Source organism: Oncorhynchus mykiss, chromosome 1 (assembly GCF_057628025.1).
Source record: "Oncorhynchus mykiss isolate SJ-2025 chromosome 1, ASM5762802v1, whole genome shotgun sequence".
In the NCBI taxonomy this organism is placed as follows: domain Eukaryota; kingdom Metazoa; phylum Chordata; class Actinopteri; order Salmoniformes; family Salmonidae; genus Oncorhynchus; species Oncorhynchus mykiss.
This window is the reverse complement of record NC_143022.1, coordinates 66,110,242-66,131,664: the sequence shown is the minus strand read 5'-3', so window position 1 is coordinate 66,131,664 and position 21,423 is coordinate 66,110,242. Positions and strand designations below refer to the sequence as shown.

General features: G+C 41.0%; 1 protein-coding gene across 1 annotated transcript; it reads left to right on the top strand.

The window, feature by feature from the left end:
• The first annotated feature begins 481 nt into the window (after positions 1–481).
• Positions 482–21,219, top strand: LOC110532536 (kynurenine 3-monooxygenase). Its single transcript, XM_090237019.1, is given in 16 exon segments — positions 482–617; positions 1,212–1,339; positions 1,901–1,970; positions 2,548–2,645; positions 4,164–4,253; positions 5,997–6,045; positions 9,693–9,787; positions 11,404–11,565; positions 12,000–12,071; positions 15,354–15,475; positions 16,078–16,225; positions 16,515–16,572; positions 16,827–16,909; positions 18,375–18,476; positions 18,635–18,694; positions 20,812–21,219. Coding segments are annotated over 15 exon segments (1,425 nt in total). The 5' UTR covers positions 482–617; positions 1,212–1,267; the 3' UTR covers positions 20,956–21,219.
• Positions 21,220–21,423: the final 204 nt, after the last annotated feature.

Below are 21,423 nucleotides of genomic sequence, written 5' to 3'. Positions count from 1 at the left end.
AGAAGGACTTGATTTCCTGTATGTTGTTATGATCACACCACGTCTCGTTAATCATAAGGCATACCCCCCCGCCCCTCTTCTATTTGTCACATACACATGGTCAACATATGTTAATGCGAGTGTAGCGAAATGTTTGTGCTTCTAGTTCAGACAGTGCAGTAATATCTAACAAGTAGTCTAGCAATTTCCCTTACCTAATAGACACAAATCTAAAGGGGTGAATGAGAATATGTACACATAAATATATGGATGAGCGATGGCCGAGCGGCAATAGATGGTATAAAATACAGTAAATACATATGATATGGGTAATGTAAGATATGTATACATTATTAAAGTGGCATTATTTAAAGTGGTATTGTTTAAAGAGACTAGTGATCTATTTATTAAAGTGGTCAGTGATTGGGTCTCAATTTAGGCAGCAGCCTCTCTGAGTTAATGATTGCTGTTTAGCAGTCTTATGGCCTTGAGATAGAAGCTGTTTAGCAGTCTCTCGGTCCCAGCTTTGATGAACCTTGCCTTCTGGATGGTAGTGGTGTGAACAGGCAGGTTGTCCAACATTCAGGCCCCTGAGGACTGGAGTTGCCCATCCCTGCTCTAAGGGTCCCTGAGGAGAGGTTTGAAAACCACTAACCTATTGTAATTTATCTTTTTTTTTTAAATGTTATCCTGAAGTAAAAAAAATATTGTTCTTATGTTTGCTTGAAATGTGTGGGTGGGGGCTTTATGCTTACATGGCCAGTCGAGGGAACAAGAGACCCATGTTGATCGATCCCGGCGGTACAGTATGAGCAATTTAAAGTAAACCAGCATCCAATTGTTGAATTTCAGAGTAAATGTGTAATTTCCTCCAATGTCCGTAGGCATCGGTATGGACCTGTTCTTTTGTTGCACAACTTTGATTAGCGATTCTGGAGCACAGTCATTTTTTTTTTTTAATTAAGTGATTTTATATGACAACATAATCCCCTATCAGATCATTCACACAGCCGTTAGTCAAATGTATGTAATCCGGCAGCTCTTGTTATCTTGCTGTTTCTCTGTTTATGGGAAATTCCTCAACTCTGAACTATCTCTGTGTTTTGTTTGCATCGTGAGGAAAAGAGAAGCCACAACGAGTTCCGGGGTCGCTCCTCCCTCAAAACCCTGACTGTCCCCGATAAAAAAAATAATGTTTTAATTTCATCGGCTAATGCACAAATTAATTTCAGAACACTAAAAGACAAAACGGACTCTGCAAGACTCCAGCACAACGACGTAAACTACAATGGATTATTCAACCAATGACAGCAAATCAACCAGCAAGAAAAAAGTGGTGGCTGTGGTGGGAGGTGGTTTGGTAAGAAGTAAACGTTTAAGTGGATAATGTAAATGTCAATCAAAAGGGTCTGTCAGTCTGCTGATATATGCTGTTATGAAAAGCTTAGCACAACATAAACTATGTATCTATTTCTAAAAAAAAAATATTTATTTATATTTCGTGATACTCATTGAGGACCGTTCATTTCTTGGGGTTATAGGACAACTTTTGGCTTTGTCAATTTGCTACACTGCAGATTCGCTCCTAATAGATGGTGTAAAATGCATGACTGAATAACATAGCTAACAGAATTGAGGTTGTTAACAACCAGTATTATCACTGGTTATACTTTTCCTAGTAGGCCATTAGAGAAACATCCTGTACAGAGGAGTAAATCCTACCAGTAATTGACCATTTTGATCTTTCACTCTTGATCTCTTTCTCGGATATCGCTTTGCAGTAACCATATATCTATATTTTTTTTAAATCCATTTCCATTTTTATCACAAGCGGTAACCATTTAAATAGATGCTGCCTCCACCATGAACTAATGCAAAAATATGTAAGCCTTTAACAGACTCATTCAACTCTTTCTCTCAGGTCGGCAACTTGAATGCCTGCTACTTTGCAAAAAGAGGTTTTCAAGTAGAGGTCTTTGAATCTCGAGAAGGTAAACACTTGATTATGCCACATATTAAGCACTATCTCTGATTTTGAATAGCTACAAAGCAGTCTGCATTTATTTCGGGAAGTATGCACTGCATGCAGTCATTAGTCACTACAATATTCCAAACAACAAAGCACAATGGCTTTGTCTTGGTAGCTATCACACAGCAATCTAAACATACATTTTAGTTACAAAATAAGTTATTACCATTGGCATATGATATATATGACACTGGTTTCACAAGCATTTCCCAGATGCAGACATATTACATTTGGATTGACAAGCAGCTCAACCAGGTCACTATTCACTTTAGCACAATTTATAGTTTATACTGTATATTTTTATTGTGTATGTATTTCCAACATCACTATTTTTATGACTTTTTATGACTTATTTGTGAACATTTTTGATGAAGTGTACTGTACTTTTGAGGAGAGCTTGCGAGTAAGATTTTCACTGTACCATTTACATCCTGTGCACGTGCAAATAAACTCTGATTAGAAGGTGCTTGTGTATGTTAGATTTGAGTCTCATAATTCTTTAATGTTTGAAATTGCTTTCTATCTATGATCCTGACCAGATATCCGCCAAGCCAAAATAGTCAAAGGAAGAAGCATCAATCTAGTTCTGTCTCACAGGGGTCGCCAGGCTTTGAAGCACGTGGGAATGGAAGACACGGTATGTTGTCCTGGTTTGTCCGTCGTTGGCTACCACTGTGGGAAATCAAATGTTTTGCCTATGGAACCCTGACCTGTTCACCGGATGTGCTACCTTGTCCTGGACCTGCTGTTTTCGTCGTCTCTCTCTCTCTCTCTCTCTCTCTCTCTCTCTCTCTCTCTCTCTCTCTCTCTCTCTCTCTCTCTCTCTCTCTCTCTCTCTCTCTCGTTGCAAAAACAAAGTGATCCAAGTATAAAAGTTATTCTTGTTATACGATACAGGTGCATCACACACCCACTCTGGGGGGGATAACGTTTTCTGTAATGTTACGCAGTTCCCTGTCTCTCTCCACTCACAAATGACATCCAGGTTTGACTCAGGGGCTGTTTGCTTTCAGCTTTAAATAAATCGCCACATAGTAACCATGCCCCCCCCCCCCCCCTCCCCACCCTCAAAATCTCTCCAAAGCAGACAGAGGACACACTGTACTGGCAGCTTTTACCCTCGTTAATAAGTCTCTCTCTCGCTCTCTCTCTCTCTCTCCACTGTACCTGCTGTCTTGACCTCTGAATGCTCAGCTATGAAAAGCCAACTGACATTTACTCCTGAGGTGATGACCTGTTGCACCCTATACAACCACTGCGATTATTATTTGACCCTGCTGGTCATCTATGAACATTTGAACATCTTGAAGAATGATCTGGCTTTAATGACCAGTTACTCTAATAATCTCCATCCGGCCAGAAGAGGACTGGCCACCCCTCAGCCTGGTACCTTCCTCCAGGTTTCTTCCTAGGCTCCTGCCTTTTCCTAGCCACCGTGCTTCTACATCTGCATTGGTTGCTGTTTAGAGTTTTAGGCTGCGTTTTAGGCTGTTTCTGTGTAAGCACTTTGTGACATCTGCTGATCTGACCGTATAAGAGATGAAAACGGAAGCAGGCAACCGCTCTTTGATTTTATTTTGATGCGTTCATAATTATGAAATATTTGAAGTGCCTGTACCCAAGCCCCATGGGTACTTACAATTCTCTAAAGTGTTATATTCTGGCAACTGAAGTAAGCTATTATATTATTTTAGTGGGCACGCATTTAGCACACCTAGGGTGTTATGTATGGCTCAGCAGGCACTGCGTCAGAAGGTTGTTTTACACTTCAATTACTTTTCAGCATGACAGGGTCAGGTTTGCTTCGCCAACTTTTTAAATAAAACTTCAAGGCCAGTCATGATGAGGGACAGAATGAACTTAGGTAGCCCATATTTAGAGCAAAGAATATTCACTCTTCTGAACTATGGCCGAACAGATAGATGTGTTTTGAACATTTTGCCAATCGTTGTTAGAGAACTTAGCGATGTATTCCTTTTTCGCTAGGTTTGTCTTCACCACGTTATTGTTGTCGATACACCAATAATGTGCATTTTGTATTTGTGTTTTGATGCGTGTATTTTCTGTCAAATCTGTCATTCAGGACCTCAGCTGTAAAAACGACCTTGGTCCCTGTTCACGAGGAAAATCTGACCCGTTTTGATTTCTTCTCCAGATTATCTCCAAAGGAATTCCCATGCATTCCAGAATGATCCACGCTTTGAACGGGACACAGTCTCCCATTCCTTATGGCAAGAAAGGCCAGGTAATTCTGCTGCTGCACTGCCTACACACATCACACTGCAAATCCCATTAGATAGATGATTAATACATTTGACAAGCAAGACAAAGGATGGCCATTATCTTGTAAAGCAGCAGTCTGTCAGCGTTTTGTATTACTGATGTATAATTACAGTACCTTAAATGCAGACTTGATGAGAGGCTTCATTTGTCACTCCCACTCTCTCTTAGTTATCACTTTGTCGCTGTAGCATAAGGCTCGTTATTGAATTGTGGCATGGCATTTTGGGAAAAAAAGGCAATGGAAGCAAATCCCACTCCAATTTTTTTTGCTCTAGGATGCCCACAAGCCTCAGAAGACTTGTCTGAATGTCCCCTGGTACCAGTTGAAAAGATTAATGGAAGCATATATGGATACAGTTTAGTGCCAAAAATAAGGGGTTAAATAGATGAAAGAAATAAATAACAAATGTTTCCTGATCTTTCTTACATCTCTCAGATAGAGGACAGACACTTCAGAACAAACTTCCTTTACATTTTTTTTTTTTGGGGGGTGGGGGACTATCTGTTGTTCCATGTAGTGAATGTGTTATTCAATGTGTTTGTAGGGGCTAATAGCAATAAGGACAAAAATAAGGTTTCATCAAATAATTGTTTTATATATATGTTATACTTCAAAATTAAAAATCAAACAGCAAAATTATCCTTGGTATAACCTTCTTAAAACAATTCCATATACCCCATAATGTCCCTCCAATGTCCACGGCACCCCCCTTGACCTCAGAAGCCCACCGTGACCAGTACAGACATGGGTTCAAATACTATGTACTCTTTAGAATACTTTGAGCATTTGCTTTAGCCTGCCCGGAGTGCCAGGTGGGTGGCGTTAGCAAATTTGGGGGGAATTTCAACAAGCAAGCTTAATGAAGCACAGCTAAAGTATTTAAAATGATGGTATTTGACCCCAGGTCTGGTCCAGTGTTGTTGAAATGTCCCAACACTGTCACACGTTTAGTTCTGTATCCATGATAGATGACATGAGCTGTAATTCCGCCCCATAGTATAAATGTTATGCGCAGGTTAGGACAGGTACTCTGCAATGTGCAGAGGGAGGAAATCCCTATTGTGTACACATAGCTGTGATGTGTCTGATGTTGTCTAGGGTTTTATCCTCTGTCTTCTTCTGCCTTTTAAAGAGGAAAAACTATGATCAGTAATCCCTCTCTCATTAAGAGAAGTGGTGAAGACAGGATGTCGGGGGGCAATGCAGATGAGAGAAGTGAGAAACAAAAGAGAAAAGGCACAGTCAGACATAGAACAAAGGGATGGAAAATAATAATGGGAGGCCAACTAGGTAGAGAATGGTGGTGGGTGGAGGGGGGGGGGGGGAATGAGAGGGATTTTATCCTGCCCAGTTGTTCAAGTAGTAAGGACAAGATGAAAAAGGGCACTTCCGATAGATGTTCCACTAAATCAATTATCCCATGCACGCAACACTTCAAAAGGTGATTTCAATCAAAGGCTTACTCATGCCATGATCTCAGTTCTTCTTACTAGACAATAGTCAAACTCCCAGATCCTGCTCACATTTCCGTCACTGACTGTTTTTAGACTCCCCGAATATCGCCTCCAAAATGTATTTGAAATGTCTTGTTGACTGAAGTATGCACTCTTTTTGTATTAATAGTGGTAGTGTCAGTGTAAACGTGTCACATTATTCTGTGTAGGCCTAGTTTAGAGTTACAGTAACATCCTGATCTCCTTTCAGTACATCCTGTCTATCGACAGAGCCAACCTCAACAAAGAACTGTTGTCAGGTAGGAGAATGAAATTCCTTATTCCCATGAGTCCTGGAGAGCATGTCAGAGCCTCAATATTGCATGTACTTATTGAAAATCTGTGTTCTTATCCACTCATCTTGAATGGGAAATAGGTTCATCTTGTATTGTATACCTGTATGTCCATCTGCCATTTCGAAGATAGATGATTAAGATGAAGAAAAGTTGATCTTATCTTATGTACTTGTAAAAAGTATTGTCTAAAAACTCTTTGTAAAGTTTTAAGTTAAATATAGACATTGTGTCTTTCCACTAACAGTGCCTTCAGAATGTATTTTTTACCCCTTGACCTTTTCCACATTTTGTTGTGGTTCAGCCGGAATTTAAAATGGATCAGGTTGAGATTTTGTGTCACTAGCCTACACACAGTACTAAAATGTTGTTGACATGCGCACACAAAAAGCTCTATACTCACTGTTTTAGTAGACTAGTGCATGTCGTATAACAGGCTTATGTCGTCGATCCTTGCTCTCCCGAACAAAAAGTTAACATGTGAAAGTCACATAACAGCAGTCGACTGTGTTTACTGACAGTCATCAATATATGTACAAGCCTGTAGCAATGGTTTTGTCATGTTTTTTATATACTTCTTTATTATTTTTTATTTTTTTGTAATTTTTTTAATTGGGAGGGGAGGTAGATCAGCTTTAATATTACAGATAGATTGTGGCTTCCATCAATGTAATTGTCTGCATCATTTCCAATCCCCCATTCTTTTAAATAAATGTTCCTTAATTATGTTCCCCTAACCCCACCACCCCTCCCCTAATTGGAGTAAACTAATGGACAACAACACTTACTATATACATTTTACGGACACAGTATATTTTTTACAATGGTTATCTTTTGTTTGTTTTTAGTCCCATCCTTCAGCTACCCTCAACACCTCCCATTTATCTCTGAAGAACATCCAGTTTTCTATATCTATTTGCCATTTATTTTTCAACTGTGCTGTGATGGTTCAAAAACATTTTGAACCTTTCTATTCTCATCATTTCTACAGATTGTAATTTAAAAATACACATTATTGCTAAGAGTATTATTATATTATTGATCAATTGACTATGACTTTTTAAATCACCCAGCAGTGCTATTTGTAGATTTAGCTCCAGGTAAATGTTCCAATTTTTCAGCCATTCCTGAACCTGAACCTGAGACCAAAAACAAGCTACATATGTGTACAGTACCAAAACAAATGATCTAATGATTCTGTCTCTTAGCAGCAAAATCTGCAGAGCAGGGATGGTTGTATCCCCCCATATACAGTATTGGTTGCAAGAATTTTGTATAATTTTGTATAATCATTTAAATAGTTAAAATGGCGCTGGAACAGAAGGCAGACATTTTACGTGCCCACAACCGATTGTGTTTTTTTTTGTTTGTTTATCTGTGTTGTTTGTAACTTGTTTTTTTTACTATTTTTGTACATAATGTTGCCGCTACCATCTCTACCATCTCTCCAAAAATAACTTCTAGACATCAGGACTGCGATTACTCACCACGGACTAGCAGAATCCCTTTCCTTCTTTCACGACTCTGACGAGCCCGAGGCGGAGGATGTACGGCTCCCTCGGGAACAGGCCCCGACCCCAGTGATCTGCGTGAAGAGGAGGCGGCGAAAGAGAGGCCGGAGGGCGGGCTGCCTTCTGAGGAGTAGGAGGCGATCAAGTAAACCCCCACTTCCTCAATTCTGAACGCAAACATGCAATCTTTGGACAATAAAATGGACGAGTTATTGGGAAGATTAAACTACTAACGGGGCATTAAAAACTGTAACATCTTATGCTTAATGGAGTCATGGCTGAACGACGACAATATCAACATGGAGCTGGCTGGTTATACAATGTACAGGCAGGATAGAACAGCGGCGTCTGGTAAGACAAGGGGCGGCGGTGAATGTATTTTGTAAACAACAGCTGGTGCACGATATCTAAGGAAGTCTCAAGCCATTGCTCGCCAGAGGTAGAGTTTCTCATGATAAGCTGCAGACCACATTACCTACCGAGAGAGTTTTAAGCTAAGGATCCTGGGACTAAACACCTCCCTCTGCAACTGGATCCTGAACTTCCTGATGGGCCGCCCCCAGGTGGTAAGGATAGGTAACAACACATCCACCACGCTGATCCTCAACACAGCAACCCCTCAGGGGTGTGTGCTCAGCCCCCTCCTGTACTTCCTGTTCACTCTTGACTGCATGGCAATGCACGACTACAACACCATCATTAAATTTGCAGATGACACAACAGTGGTAGGCCTGATCACTGACAACAACGAGACAGCCTATAGGGAGGAGGTCAGAGACCTGGCCGTGTGGTGCCAGGACAACAACCTCTCCCTCAACATGATCAAGACAAAGGAGATGGTTGTGGACTACAGGAAAAAGAGGACCAAGCACGCCCCCATTCTCTTCGACGGAGATGTAGTGGAACAGGTTGAGAGCTTCAAGTTCCTTGGTGTCCACATCACCAACAAACTATTGTGGTCCAAGCACACCATGACAGTCATGAAGCGGGCACGACAAAACCTATTCACCCTCAGGAGACTGAAAAGATTTGGCATGGGTCCTCAGATTCTTAAAAGATTCTACAGCTGCACCATCGAGAGCATCCTGACTGGTTGCATCACTGCCTGGTATGGCAGCTGCTCGGCCTCCGACCGCAAGGCACTACAGAGGGTAGTGCGAACGGCCCAGTACATCCCTGGGGCCAAGCTTCCTGCCATCCAGGACCTCTATACTCGGGGATGTCAGAGGAATGCCCTGGAAATTGTCAAAGACTCCAGCCACCCTAGTCATAGACTGTTCTCTCTGCTACCACACGATACGACTCCTGATCATCTAGTCAAATGGCTACCCAGACTATTCACATTGCCCCCCCCCCCCTCCCCTCACCACTGCCAATCTCTGTTGTCATCTATGCATAGTTACTTTAATTAACTCTACCTACATGTACATACTACCTCAACTAACCGGTGTCCCTGCACATTGACTCTGTACCGGCACCCCCCTGTATATATTGTTGTTTTTTTACTGCTCCTCTTTAATTACTTGTTACATCTCTTATTCTTATCTGTATTTTTTGAAACTGCACTGTCAGTTAGGGGCTCGTAAGTAAGCATTTCAATGTAAGGTCTATGTTATGTAGACCTTACACCGATCGGCGCATGTGACTAATAAAATTTGATTTGATTTGAAATAGAAAAACTTTATTTAAATGATTTGTTTTGAATCCAATGTCGTTTTGTGTATCAGGTCATAAACCCCGTACCATGGAATTGGTACATCAAATCTCCTCCCAACTATTTTGCAATCTATATGGCACAGCTGTACATTTTTTGTTGTCTTTAAATGAAACTAGTATACTTTATTTATCACAATTTTCTTTAACCAATGTTGGTATTTAATGCAGGGCCAACAGTCCCTTACTTTCTCCCCCTTCTAATTCTCTTCACTTTTTACGTTAATGCTACAATTAGTTAGTTGTAATTTTGAGTAGAGGAGATATTTTAATGCATTTTTGTTAGCTGTTGCCCAATGTTTGCAGTGCCATGTAAGTCAACGGCAGAGAATTGTCTTGTCATGACCGTGATATAAGATCTTTTTGTAATTCTTTGTTTTGTAACTGCAGCAGCAGAGACGTATCCCAACATAAATCTGAACTTTGCCCACAAACTACTCAACTGGAGCACTGAAACAGGGGCGATGACCTTTGTCAGGTAAATAGTTCATATTCTCTCACACACACACACACACACACACACACACACACACACACACACACACACACACACACACACACACACACACACACACACACACACACACACACACACACACACATATTTCTTTCTCTCTTCTCTCTCTCACTCCCTCCTCTAAAGTCATTTTGGGCTGACTTGTAAAATGGAGAACTAAGTGCTGTCTAAAATTGACTTGTTCTTGCTTTATTATTTACAGTTGGTCTCTGTGTTCCTGCATTTTATTTTATGTGGCCTTGTGTGTGTGTTAAACAGCATACAATGCCTTCAGAGTATTCACGCCCCTTGACTTTTTCCACATTTTGCTGTGTTACTCCCTGAATTTAATATTGATTAAATGTAGATTTGTTTGTCACTAGCCTACACACAATACCCCACAATATCAAAGGGGAATTATGTTTTTTGAAAATGTTACAAACTGAATTAAACATGGAAGCTGAAATGTCTCGAACCCCTTTTTTATGGCAAGCCTAAATAAGTTCAGGCGTAAACATTTGCTTAAAAAGTCATATAATAAGTTGCATGGACCACTCTGTGTGCATTAATAGTTTTTAACATGATTTTTGAATGACAACCTAATCGCTGTACCCCACACATACAATTATCTGTAAGGTCCCTCAGTTGAGCAGTGAATTTCAAACACAGATTCAGCCACAAATACCAGGGAGTTTTTTTTTTGCCTAGCAAAGAGGGCACCTATTGGTAGATGGGTAACAAAATAAGCAGACATTGTATATCCCTTTGAGCATGGTGAAGTTATGAATTACACTTTGGATGATGTGTCAATACACCCAGTCACTACAAAGATTCAGGTCCTTCCTAACTCAGTTGCCGGAGAGGAAGGAAACCGCTAATGAATTTCACCATGAGGACAATGGTGACTTTAGAACAGTTATTGGCTGTGATAGGAGAAAACTGAGGACGTATCAACGATATTGTAGTTACTCCACAAAACTAATCTAATTGACTGAGTGAACAGAAGGAAGCAGGTACATAATGAATAGAAACAGATAAAAAGGAACAAAATGGAGCTTAGCATAGGGAAAATCCTAGAGGAAAACCTGGTTCAGTCTGCTTTCCACCAGACACTGGGAGATGAATTTACCTTTCAGCAGGACAATAACCTGAAACAGGTTATTGTCTACACTGGAGTTGCTTACCAAGAAGACAGTGAATGTTTTCCTGAGTGGCCGAGTTACAGTTTTGACTTAAATCTACCAGAAAATAATAATGGGCAAATGTTGCGCAAACCAGGTGTGTAAATCTCTTAGAGACATACCCAGAAAGACTCACAGCTGAAATCGCTGCCAAAGGTGCTTCTATAAAGTATTGACTCAGAGGTATGAATACTTATGTAAATGAGATTTCTGTATTTAATTTTCAATACATTTGCAAAAAAATCTAAAAACAGGTTTCACTTTGTCATTATGGGTTATTATTAACTTCGGTAGTAGGAGGTTAGTGCACAAGTCCTATTTATAATTCATTACAAACTGACAACTTTATTTACACTGACATTTTTACATGATCACATTTGATGACACATTTTTGTTAACCATAAATAAGGCTCATCATGAATAGCATCTATTTGTGGAAGAGATCCAGGCAGACTTGATTGTGGGATGTGATGGAGCGTTCTCTGCCATCCGGAAACAGTTCCTCCGTCAGAGCCGTTTCAACTACAGTCAGACCTACATCCCTCATGGGTACCTGGAGATCACCATGCCCCCCATCAATGGAGAGGTTGGTCCTCTGATGCTCAGAACATGGCACAGGATCAGACCTGGGGCAATGTTCAAAACAGAGTCTCGGAGTAGCAGGGCTAGGATCAGTTTTGCCTTTTAGATAATAATGAATAAGGTTATATGGAATGAGCTCTCCCGGTGCAATGGAACTAAAGGTATAGTCCCAAAAGTGCATAGCCCACACATTCACCACTGGCTAAATAAAACGCTCAATGTATTTGAAAGAAAGCAAATACTATTTAAACCCAGATCTGCACTGGATGTTTTTATAGTTCATTGTATCACCATAGTGTTTCATAAGGCGTTGGGTAACATCTCATTTTGTATGTTGATCACCTTTTGGTTGATGCAAAGCTGCTGTGTCTATTGTATATGATGTGTTTATGTCTTTATACTGTAATAATGCCCTAATTTAATTTACTTTGCCCCCAGTTTGCCATGAAGCCTGATTATCTGCACATATGGCCACGCAACACGTTCATGATGATTGCTCTGCCCAACTTGGTGAGTGTAAATTAGAGACTGTATGTTTACCCCGTATGTCCATACTATATTTATCCTTTCAGCTTCATTATCAGCTGCTAAACTTGATAATAGAGCGTAGGCAAGTTTAAACACGTTGGAGAGATGCATTTGTGAAGTGTGTACAGTATGAGAAAATGTCTCTAAAATAGTCTGTAACTAATGGCTCTAACTAATGTAAAAGACAATATGGACTCATTAGAATATGTCAAAATAGTGTCGTTTAAACATTAGAGTGCATTCGGAAAGTATTCAGACCCCTTCCATTTTTCCACATTTTGCTACAGCCTTAGTCTAAAATGGAAAAAAATAATAATAATTCCTCATCAATCTACACAAAAACAGGGTTTTAGAAACTTACAAATACCTTACTTACATAAGTATTCAGACCCTTTGCTATGAGACTCGAAATTGAGCTCAGGTGCATCCTGTTTCCATTGATCATCCTTGAGATGTTTCTACAACTTGGAGTCCACCTGTGGTAAATTCAATTGATTGGACATGATTTGGAAAGGACTGTCTATATAAGGTCCCACAGTTGACAGTGCATGTCAGACCAAAAACCAAGCCGTGAGGTCAAAGGAATTGTCTGTAGAGCTCCGAGATAGGATTGTATCAGGTCACAGATCTGGGGAAGGGTACCAAAACATTTCTGCAGCATTGAAGGTCCCCAAGAACACAGTGGCCTCCACCTCCTAGAGCTGGCTACCTGGGCAAACTAAGCAATCGGGGGAGAAGGGCCTTGATGGTCACTCTGACAGAGCTCCAGAGTTCTTCTAGGGAGATGGAAGAACCTTCCAGAAGGACAACCATCTATGCAGCACTCCACCAATCAGTACTTTATGGTAGAGTGACCAGACGGAAGCCACTCCTCAATAAAAGGCACATGACAGCCCGCTTGGAGTTTGCCAAAAGGCACCTAAAGGACTCTCAGACCATGAGAAACAAGATCCTCGGGTCTGATGAAACTATTTGTCCTGATTGCCAAGCGTCACGTCTGGAAGAAAGCAGGCACCAATCATCACCTGGCCAATACCCTCCCTACAGTGAAGCATGGTGGTGGCAGCATCATGCTGTGGGGATGACTAGTTGGGATTGAAGGAAAGAGGAACTATGCAAAGTATAAAGAGATCCTTGATGAAAACCTGCTGCAGACAGCTCAAGATCTCAGACTAGGGCGAAGGTTCACCTTCCAACAGGACAACAACCCTAACCACACAGCCAAGACAACGCAGGAGTGGCTTTGGGACAAGTCTCTGAATGTCCTTGAGTGGCCCAGCCAGACCCCGGACTTAAACCTGATTGAACATCTCTGGAGAGACCTGAAAATAGCTATGCAGCGACGCTCCCCATCCAACCTGACAGAGCTTGAGAGGATCTGCAGAGAAGAATGGGAGAAACTCCCCAAATACAGGTGTGCCAAGCTTGTAGCGTCATACCCAAGAAGACTCAAGGCTGTAATCACTGCCAAAGGTGCTGAGTAAAGGGGCTGAATACTTATGTAAATGTGATATTTCAGTTATCATTTTTTTTTTACCTGTTTTTGCTTTCTACTTATGGGGTATTGTGCGTAGAATAAATATTATTTTTTTCTTAATCAATCAATTTTAGAATAAGGTTTTAACGTGACAACATGTGGAAAAAGTGAAGGGGTCTGAATACTTTCCAAATGCACTGTATATCGCACCTAAGCTGTACTTGTATATGTCACAATAATGACATAGTGTATTTATACAGTATGTCATGTTGCAAAAGAGACACCGTTAGGAAGTCACAGTATAAACAGGGTTATTTGACCCTTGACCTCAGAACATAGGTCTCTTGGTCCAGCGCCCAATGTTCACTTTACCAAAAATAAATTATTTAGTCACAAAACCTTTTTCACCATCTTCACAAATACCCTGGGTCCCACAGGTCCAGCCCTACTTTTTAACAGATGTGAACATTCAAAAGAAATGTCAGCAAAGCAGATAGTCAGTAATCCCATCTCTCAGCCTCCACAACTGCTACTATTAATACCATTATGATAGTTCTGCCTGACTGATTCAGAGAAAGCTGTTCTGTTTTGTGGCCAGGTTAAAGCACTTAATTCAAGGGTACATTAGTACTGTTACTCAGTACAGCCCCAGTGTGCATTGGGAGGACGGTGAAAAATGCCCTGCTGCCGGGGAAACTCCACGGTAACGACACTCTTAGGACGCATGGGATAGGCTGGCCTGATGCTGATGGATAGCCAGGGCTGACCCGGCAGCTGCTAACACACCCACCATCATCATCTCTTTACTCCACATCCATCAGTCCAAGTGGATTATCCATTTTGGCCAGCGCAGATCACATGACCATGCTGGTGTGGACGTTGATGCATATTAACGGACTAAGTAATGGATTTGCCAATAAGCAACATCCATCAACTAGATGCATGGCATGTTAGCCACTCAGGGAGTTAACGGAAGTCATCAGGTCTCAGACAAGGTTACTGAGAGCATGGTTAACTGAATCCTGATTAATAAGAAAGTGCTCTCATTTCACACAATCAGGTTTTTTACTGCATAGTGTAAAAAATAAAAAAACACGGCCTCCCAAGTGGCGGCGTCCCTACAGACCCGGGTTCGATCCCAGCTGTGACCGAGAGACCCATGAGGTGGCGCACAATTGGCCCAGTGTCGTCGGGGTTAGGGGAGGGTTTGGCCGGCCGGCATGTCCTTGTCACATCGCGCTCAAGCAACTTCTGTAGCAGGCCGGGCGCATGCATGCTGACACAGTCGGCAGTTGTGCGGTGTTTCCTCCGACACAGCCAGCGGCTGGCTTCTGGGTTAAGCGAGCAGTGTGTCAAGAGCCAGTGAGGCTGGGCAGGATTGTGTTTTGGAGGACGCATGGCTCTCGAGTTTGTACGGGAGTTGCAGCAATGGGACAAGACTGTAACTACCAATTTGGATATCACGAAAAAGGGGTAAAAACAAAAAAAACTTTCTGTATTTAAATTGAAACTACTAAAACTAGATATAGAGTATGTAGAAAAGATAGTGATCGATATATTTTTCAATAATAAATATTTGACAATTACCAATCACTAAAATAATGAATTCAGGAGTATTGATTTTGTTTAAATGTTTGAGCATAAGAACACAGCATTAGCCATGGCAAAATGCATAGAATTGCAGGAAGTTAACTTTAACCCCCCCCCGCCACTCCCACAACCGAAACCCCATTTTTGATCCAGATGTTCAGGCTTACTGCGTTAATCTCCATATTGTTTGTTCTTAGGACAAGACTTTCAACTGCACACTCTTCATGCCATTTGAGGAGTTTGAGAAAGTTACCACGGGCGACAAGGTCATCGAGTTTTTCCAGAAATACTTTCCCGATGCCATCCCACTAATAGGAGCGTAAGTGACTTTCTCTTCCCTGTCCCTCCATCCTGCTGTCCATCCTTACCTCCCTTCATCCCTCCCTCTCCCTATCAATTTCCTGCATCAGGACAGCTCAAACAGCCGCTGTCTCTCGAGCGTGTAATTACTGACCCAACGTCACGTGACCTGGGGAGCTGAGTTTTCAATTTGAACTGAACAGCAAGCTGCAGTTGATAGTGAGATAGGACATGGACGGGGTGGGGGAAACAGCGGAGGTGTGTAACTCTAGGTATTTTCAGGGTTGATTTGAAATGAGGCAGGAGAAACCGCTGAATTGCTGTTTACTTTTAGAATCCCCCACACACAGTCTAAATTCACAGTTGAATTTGCTTATTTATTTTCAATTAGAGAATGCTACGCCTACAGTAAAACACCCCTAGCTCAGTGTGTTGTTTGAAGTCCTAGCTGCACTCCTCTGCCAATGCAAGCCTGAAGAATATGATTATATTCTCCTCTTATGAGATACAGTGGTTGAAAAGAGAGCATGGATGAGGTATTACAGTGCAGCTGTATGTGAGAAATCAGCACGTACCACACTATGCATATCAATGTCATAGTGGTCATTCTGTGTCTCACAGGGAGGCCCTTAAGAGGGATTTTTTCCGTCTGCCAGCCCAGGCCATGGTGTCCGTGAAGTGCTCCTCATATCACTTTGGTGACAAGTGCGTCCTTATGGGCGATGCAGCCCACGCTATGGTGCCATTCTACGGTCAGGGGATGAACGCAGTAAGTAGAAATACATGTAGTATATACAGAGTGGGACAGTGAGAGGGGGAGGAGGATGGAAGATATGAGACCTCCGTGGTCTCTTGTGGATCAGCTAAGAGTATGGTGCTAGCAATGCCAAGGTCATAGGTTAATTGTATGCCACTCAACCACATACATACTCTATGCTATTGATGCATTCACTGTAATTCGCATTTGGATCAAAACAACTGCTCAGTGCCATTTAATTGTTAATATAAGATATGTTGACTCAATGTTATTTGAAACATGTTGTTAACTCATCGTTCAGGGCTTTGAAGACTGCCTTGTTTTAAACGAAATCATGGACCAGCTCAACGAAGACTTCAGTGAGTAAACACACATAATATTACAGACTGCAAGGCAAATACGCTTTGAAAGTGAGAGCACCAGAGCATCAGCATCCACGTTCCCCCTTGACGCCTGCTAAATGAGTTTGTTTTGTTAGTGGCGCAGAATATCCATGTTTCATTTCATGCACATGTGCGCGTCTGAGGGTGTTTGGAAAAGGTAGACACATTTTCATTCTAACCAATTACATATAATCTGTTCATTCGATGCTATTTCTCATTTTTTATTTCAGGTGCTGTTCTGCCTGAGTACACCAGAGTCCGAGTCCCAGACGGCCAAGCTATTGCAGACCTGGCCATGTACAACTACGTTGAAGTAATGTAGTACCCATTTAGATATTAGTACTTAAAAGAAAAATCAATCACCAGGGTCTGAGGCTATTCATTAGGGCATGCTACGGAAAAACTGTTTAAAATGTTGTGCTCTGGAAAACAGAAATGAAGTCCAAGTAGTTCCTCTTTGTATTAGTCTGTCTTCTTTCATTTGGTGCCTAATGAATACGACCCAATTTTGCCATACACAACTACAGTGATCAAACTGTACGCCCAGATTTCAGCGACACTGGATCTATAGAACTATATGATGAAAAGTTCCATATAGGTAATGAAACACTTAGTTTAGAAAAGGGATGGTGATGACCTTCCAATTGAATGAAAGCACAAATATGTATACACCATTTAGCAGACACTTTTATCCAAAGTAACAGCATTCATTTTCTTACATACGGGTGGTCCCAATAATCAAACCCACTATCCTGGCATTGTAAGCACCGTGCTCTACCAACTGAACTACAGCGGGAAAATGTGAGCTGAATATCATATCACTTTTAACATTATAGACTATCTACTTACCTTGGCCTCTGTCTGCCTCAATCAATAGCTTAACGGCCGTTCTCATTGATTCAACATCATTTCACAATTATGGCTTTTACAAATGGATAAATATATATAATCTCCAGCATTTAATGAAGCGCCACTGAATGAATTTGTGGCACCAAGAAGACATGATAACACAAACACACTAAGACAGGGTGGTAGGTAGCCTAGTGGTTAGAGCTTTGAGCCAGTAACCCGAAAGGTTGCTGGATCGAATCCCTGAGCTGACAGATTTTTACCTTGTCTGATTCAGACACTTTTCAGTTGAATGCATTCAGTTGTACAACTAACTACTGTAGGTATCCCCCGTTCCCAAAGGCTCTCTGACACAATTAGCGCAACTTATTACTGTCATTTCAATTTCATAGCTCTTGTCTTCCAAAATATGCAGAGAGAATATGCACAGGCCGAGCACCTGTACTTGGGTTGGGTTGATTGAGTCCAGAGTAATTGACAGGAAGCCAGCTCTCTCTAACCATCCATCCTTTTAATTCATTTATCTGTGCCCAAAGACAGTAATTGGTCTTAGTATTACTCTCCACGTGCATACGGTCACATTGGCGCTGTAGCCATTCTTCCCAGAGATCACACACGTGAAAACACACACCCACAACGCCTTGGCAAGAGTCCTTCAGAATCATAAGAACACCTGACTACAGAGCAAAAGGTAGCCGTCGCTCTATGGACATACTTGTGAAAATTGGCACCTATTGGTCTTTAATGAGCTTGTTTGTTTGTGGGGGTGAAATGTTGAAGGCTAAAAAAAGCAGAAGGTGTATGATACTGCAGGTAATGCATGTGAATGTCACTGCAACGACATGCATTACAGGAGAAATAATGGGCTTTTCATTACGATGAGCACAGATGGTTCGATTTGCTAACAGATGTATTTTGCATCCTTCTAGATGCGGGAACACGTCAATTCCAAATGGTTCCTGTTCCGAAAATACGTTGACAATTTCCTTCACATTATCATGCCAAGGACAATAATTCCCTTATACACCATGGCAAGTGTTTCCTAGTACATTTAAGTCCAGTTGGATAATACATGAAATTGAATTCATTTTAATATGATTTTAAGTGTGCATTACTGCGAAGCATTCTAAAACTCTGTTTCTGTGTGTTTCTGTATACATCTCTGTCTCTCACCATACACTGTTCCCAGGTTACATTTACCAGGACAAGGTACCATAAGGTGGTAAAACACTGGCACTGGCAAGACAAAGTAAGAAAGGACATTGTACACGTTCATTCTACACTGTTCAAGGGTCTTTAAGTGCATACATTTTCTTTTAGACAGTTTATGCTGTCTTTCTCTGCCTATCTGGCCTTGCTGACATTTTGAAAGGGCAAGTATGCGTTAACCTACTGCTGCTTGAGTATTGCTTTCAACAAATGTTTTCAAAAGCAAGATAAGAAAAAGGGAATTGATTCTAACCTGAGTGACCTAGCAAAGTTATAATGTAGAACACTAGTCTTGTTGCAACCAAAAAGAAGATGGTGCATATCCAGGCTGTGTCACATCCAGCCTTGATTGGGTCCTTCATAGGGCGGCACGCAATTGCCCCAGCGTCGTCTGGGTTTGGCCGGGCTAGGTCGTCATTGTAAATAAGAATTTGTTCTTAACTGACTTGCCTAGTTAAATAAAGGTTAAATAAAAAATATATTTAAAAAATAGTTCCCTGTCTGACAAACAGATATGGTCGGTGGCTATTATGATTTGTAGGGGCTGAGGTTGCTAGTCGAGCCTGTTGTCCCTGGCACTGATTCACGTTGTCTGACCTGCCATCTTTGACGTCTGTCGTAACAAATGGATGTGGGATAATGTCAAAGTTTCTTCAAAACGTCACTCGAGTACAGACAAAACGGCACGTGTAGGCGAAGGGACAGAGGAGAAGGGGGAGAAAATTGTTGCTATAGCCAACATTCTTTGAAAATAACATCACAGTGGTAAAATTGTACCTTGAAAATGGATGGATGGGATTTTTGGATGAATGTTGGAATTAAGTGGAAAATTAACGTTTTTTTATTTTATTTAACCAGGAAGGGCTCATTTAGATTTAAAATCTCTTTTTCAAGAGCGTCCTGGCCAAGATAGACAGCACCAAGTCATTACAAAAATTACAGACAAACAACATGAAAAACTACAAGTAATCTAGTAAAAACCATAGAATTCACAAGAGTATAACAAAATCAAAAACAGCAAATTAAAAACATTGACAGGTCAGGGAATCAGTCTCAAGATCATTCATCAGTGATTTAAAAATACCAATCGGGACAAGTTCTTCCAGTTGAAAAGTATTTTGTACAGCGTTCCAAGACGATGGCACAGAGTACATAAAAGCCATTTTACCAAATTCAGTTCGGACATTTGGAACAGTTAGTAGGATAAAGTCCTGCGAACGAAGAGAGTACCCACCACATTTCTGAACAATAAAATGCCAAAATAAAAAGGTAGTAAACCCAAAATGGCTTTGTAAATAAAAGTATACCAGTGCCTGAGCCTACGAGTGACTAGAGAAGGCCAGCCAACCCTGGTATTCAAAGTGCAGTGGTGCGTAAGGGTTTTGCAGTTTAAAATAAATCTCAAAGTGCCATGGTAAAGGGTGTCAATGGATGTCAAACACCGAGCGGAAGCATTCATGTATAAAATATCCCCATAGTCTAGTAAAGGCATAAATGTAGCTGATACTAGCCTCCTTCTGGCTTCAAAAGAAAAACAGGCCTTATTCCTAAAATAAAATCCCAATTTCAGGTTCAATTGTTTTGTAAGTTGTTGAATATGCAATTTAAAAGAGAGGCCGTCATCAATTAAAATTCCAAGATATTTATATGAGGTTACAACCTCAATCTCCTTGCCCTGACAGGTAGTAATATGTGAAAGGTTCAGAGGTCTATTTCTTGCTTGAGAAAACACCATTAGTTTAGTTTTGTCAGTATTGAGGATAAGCTTCAATTGACACAAGGTATGTTGAACAGTATAAAAAGCAGTTTGCAAGTTCTAGAAAGCTTTTTTAAGAGACGAGGCACAACAGTAAATAACAGTATCAGCATAAAAATTAAGTTGGGCATTTTGGACATTTGTCTAAATCATGTATTTAAATAGTGAATAAGAGAGGACTGAGTACAGAGCCTTGGGGCACACCATTAAAGACAGACAATTTAACAGACATAAGCCCATCAAATTGAGTGCACTGAGTTCTATCAGACAGATAGTTCGCAAACCATGCAACTGCATGCTCTGAAAGACCTACACTCGACAATCTCTGCCTTAGTATAGCATGATCAACTGTATCAAAAGCCTTAGAGAGATCAATAAAAAGTTGATTATCTTCCCCTCAGGTGATCAACCAAGGCCTGTTGTTCTGTGCTGCAGTGTCTGTCGCGGGGGGCTCCTACCTGCTTGTCAGATACCCCCCTAGCATGCCAAATATCCCCATCGAGCAGCTGTGGTCCAGGCTGCAGGCCCTCAAGAGTCCCTTCTGAGGGGTTGTGGGTCATACCACTCTGAGCTACAAACAGCAGAGATCAAATCAACTGACCTCAAAACAGATGGGATAAAGACAGAGTTCTGCAACCCAATTACCAATAAGATTTTGATCATGTACTCAATAAAGATTTGATTTACTGTAATTGAAGGCCTGTGAGGAACATTGTGTTAATGTAGACTGAACAAAAATATGTAAAGTGTTGGTCCCATGCTTTATGAGCTAAAATAAAAGAGCTCAGAAATGTTCCATACGCACAAAAGGCTTATTTTTTAAACATTTTTTTTGCACAAATTTGTTTAAATCCCTGTTAGTGAGCATTTCTCATTTGCCAAGATAATCAATCCACCTGACAGGTGTGGCATATCAAGAAGCTGATTAAACAGCATGATCATTACACAGGTGCCCCTTGTGCTGGGGACAATAAAAGGCCACTATAATGTTCAGTTTTGTCACACAACACAAT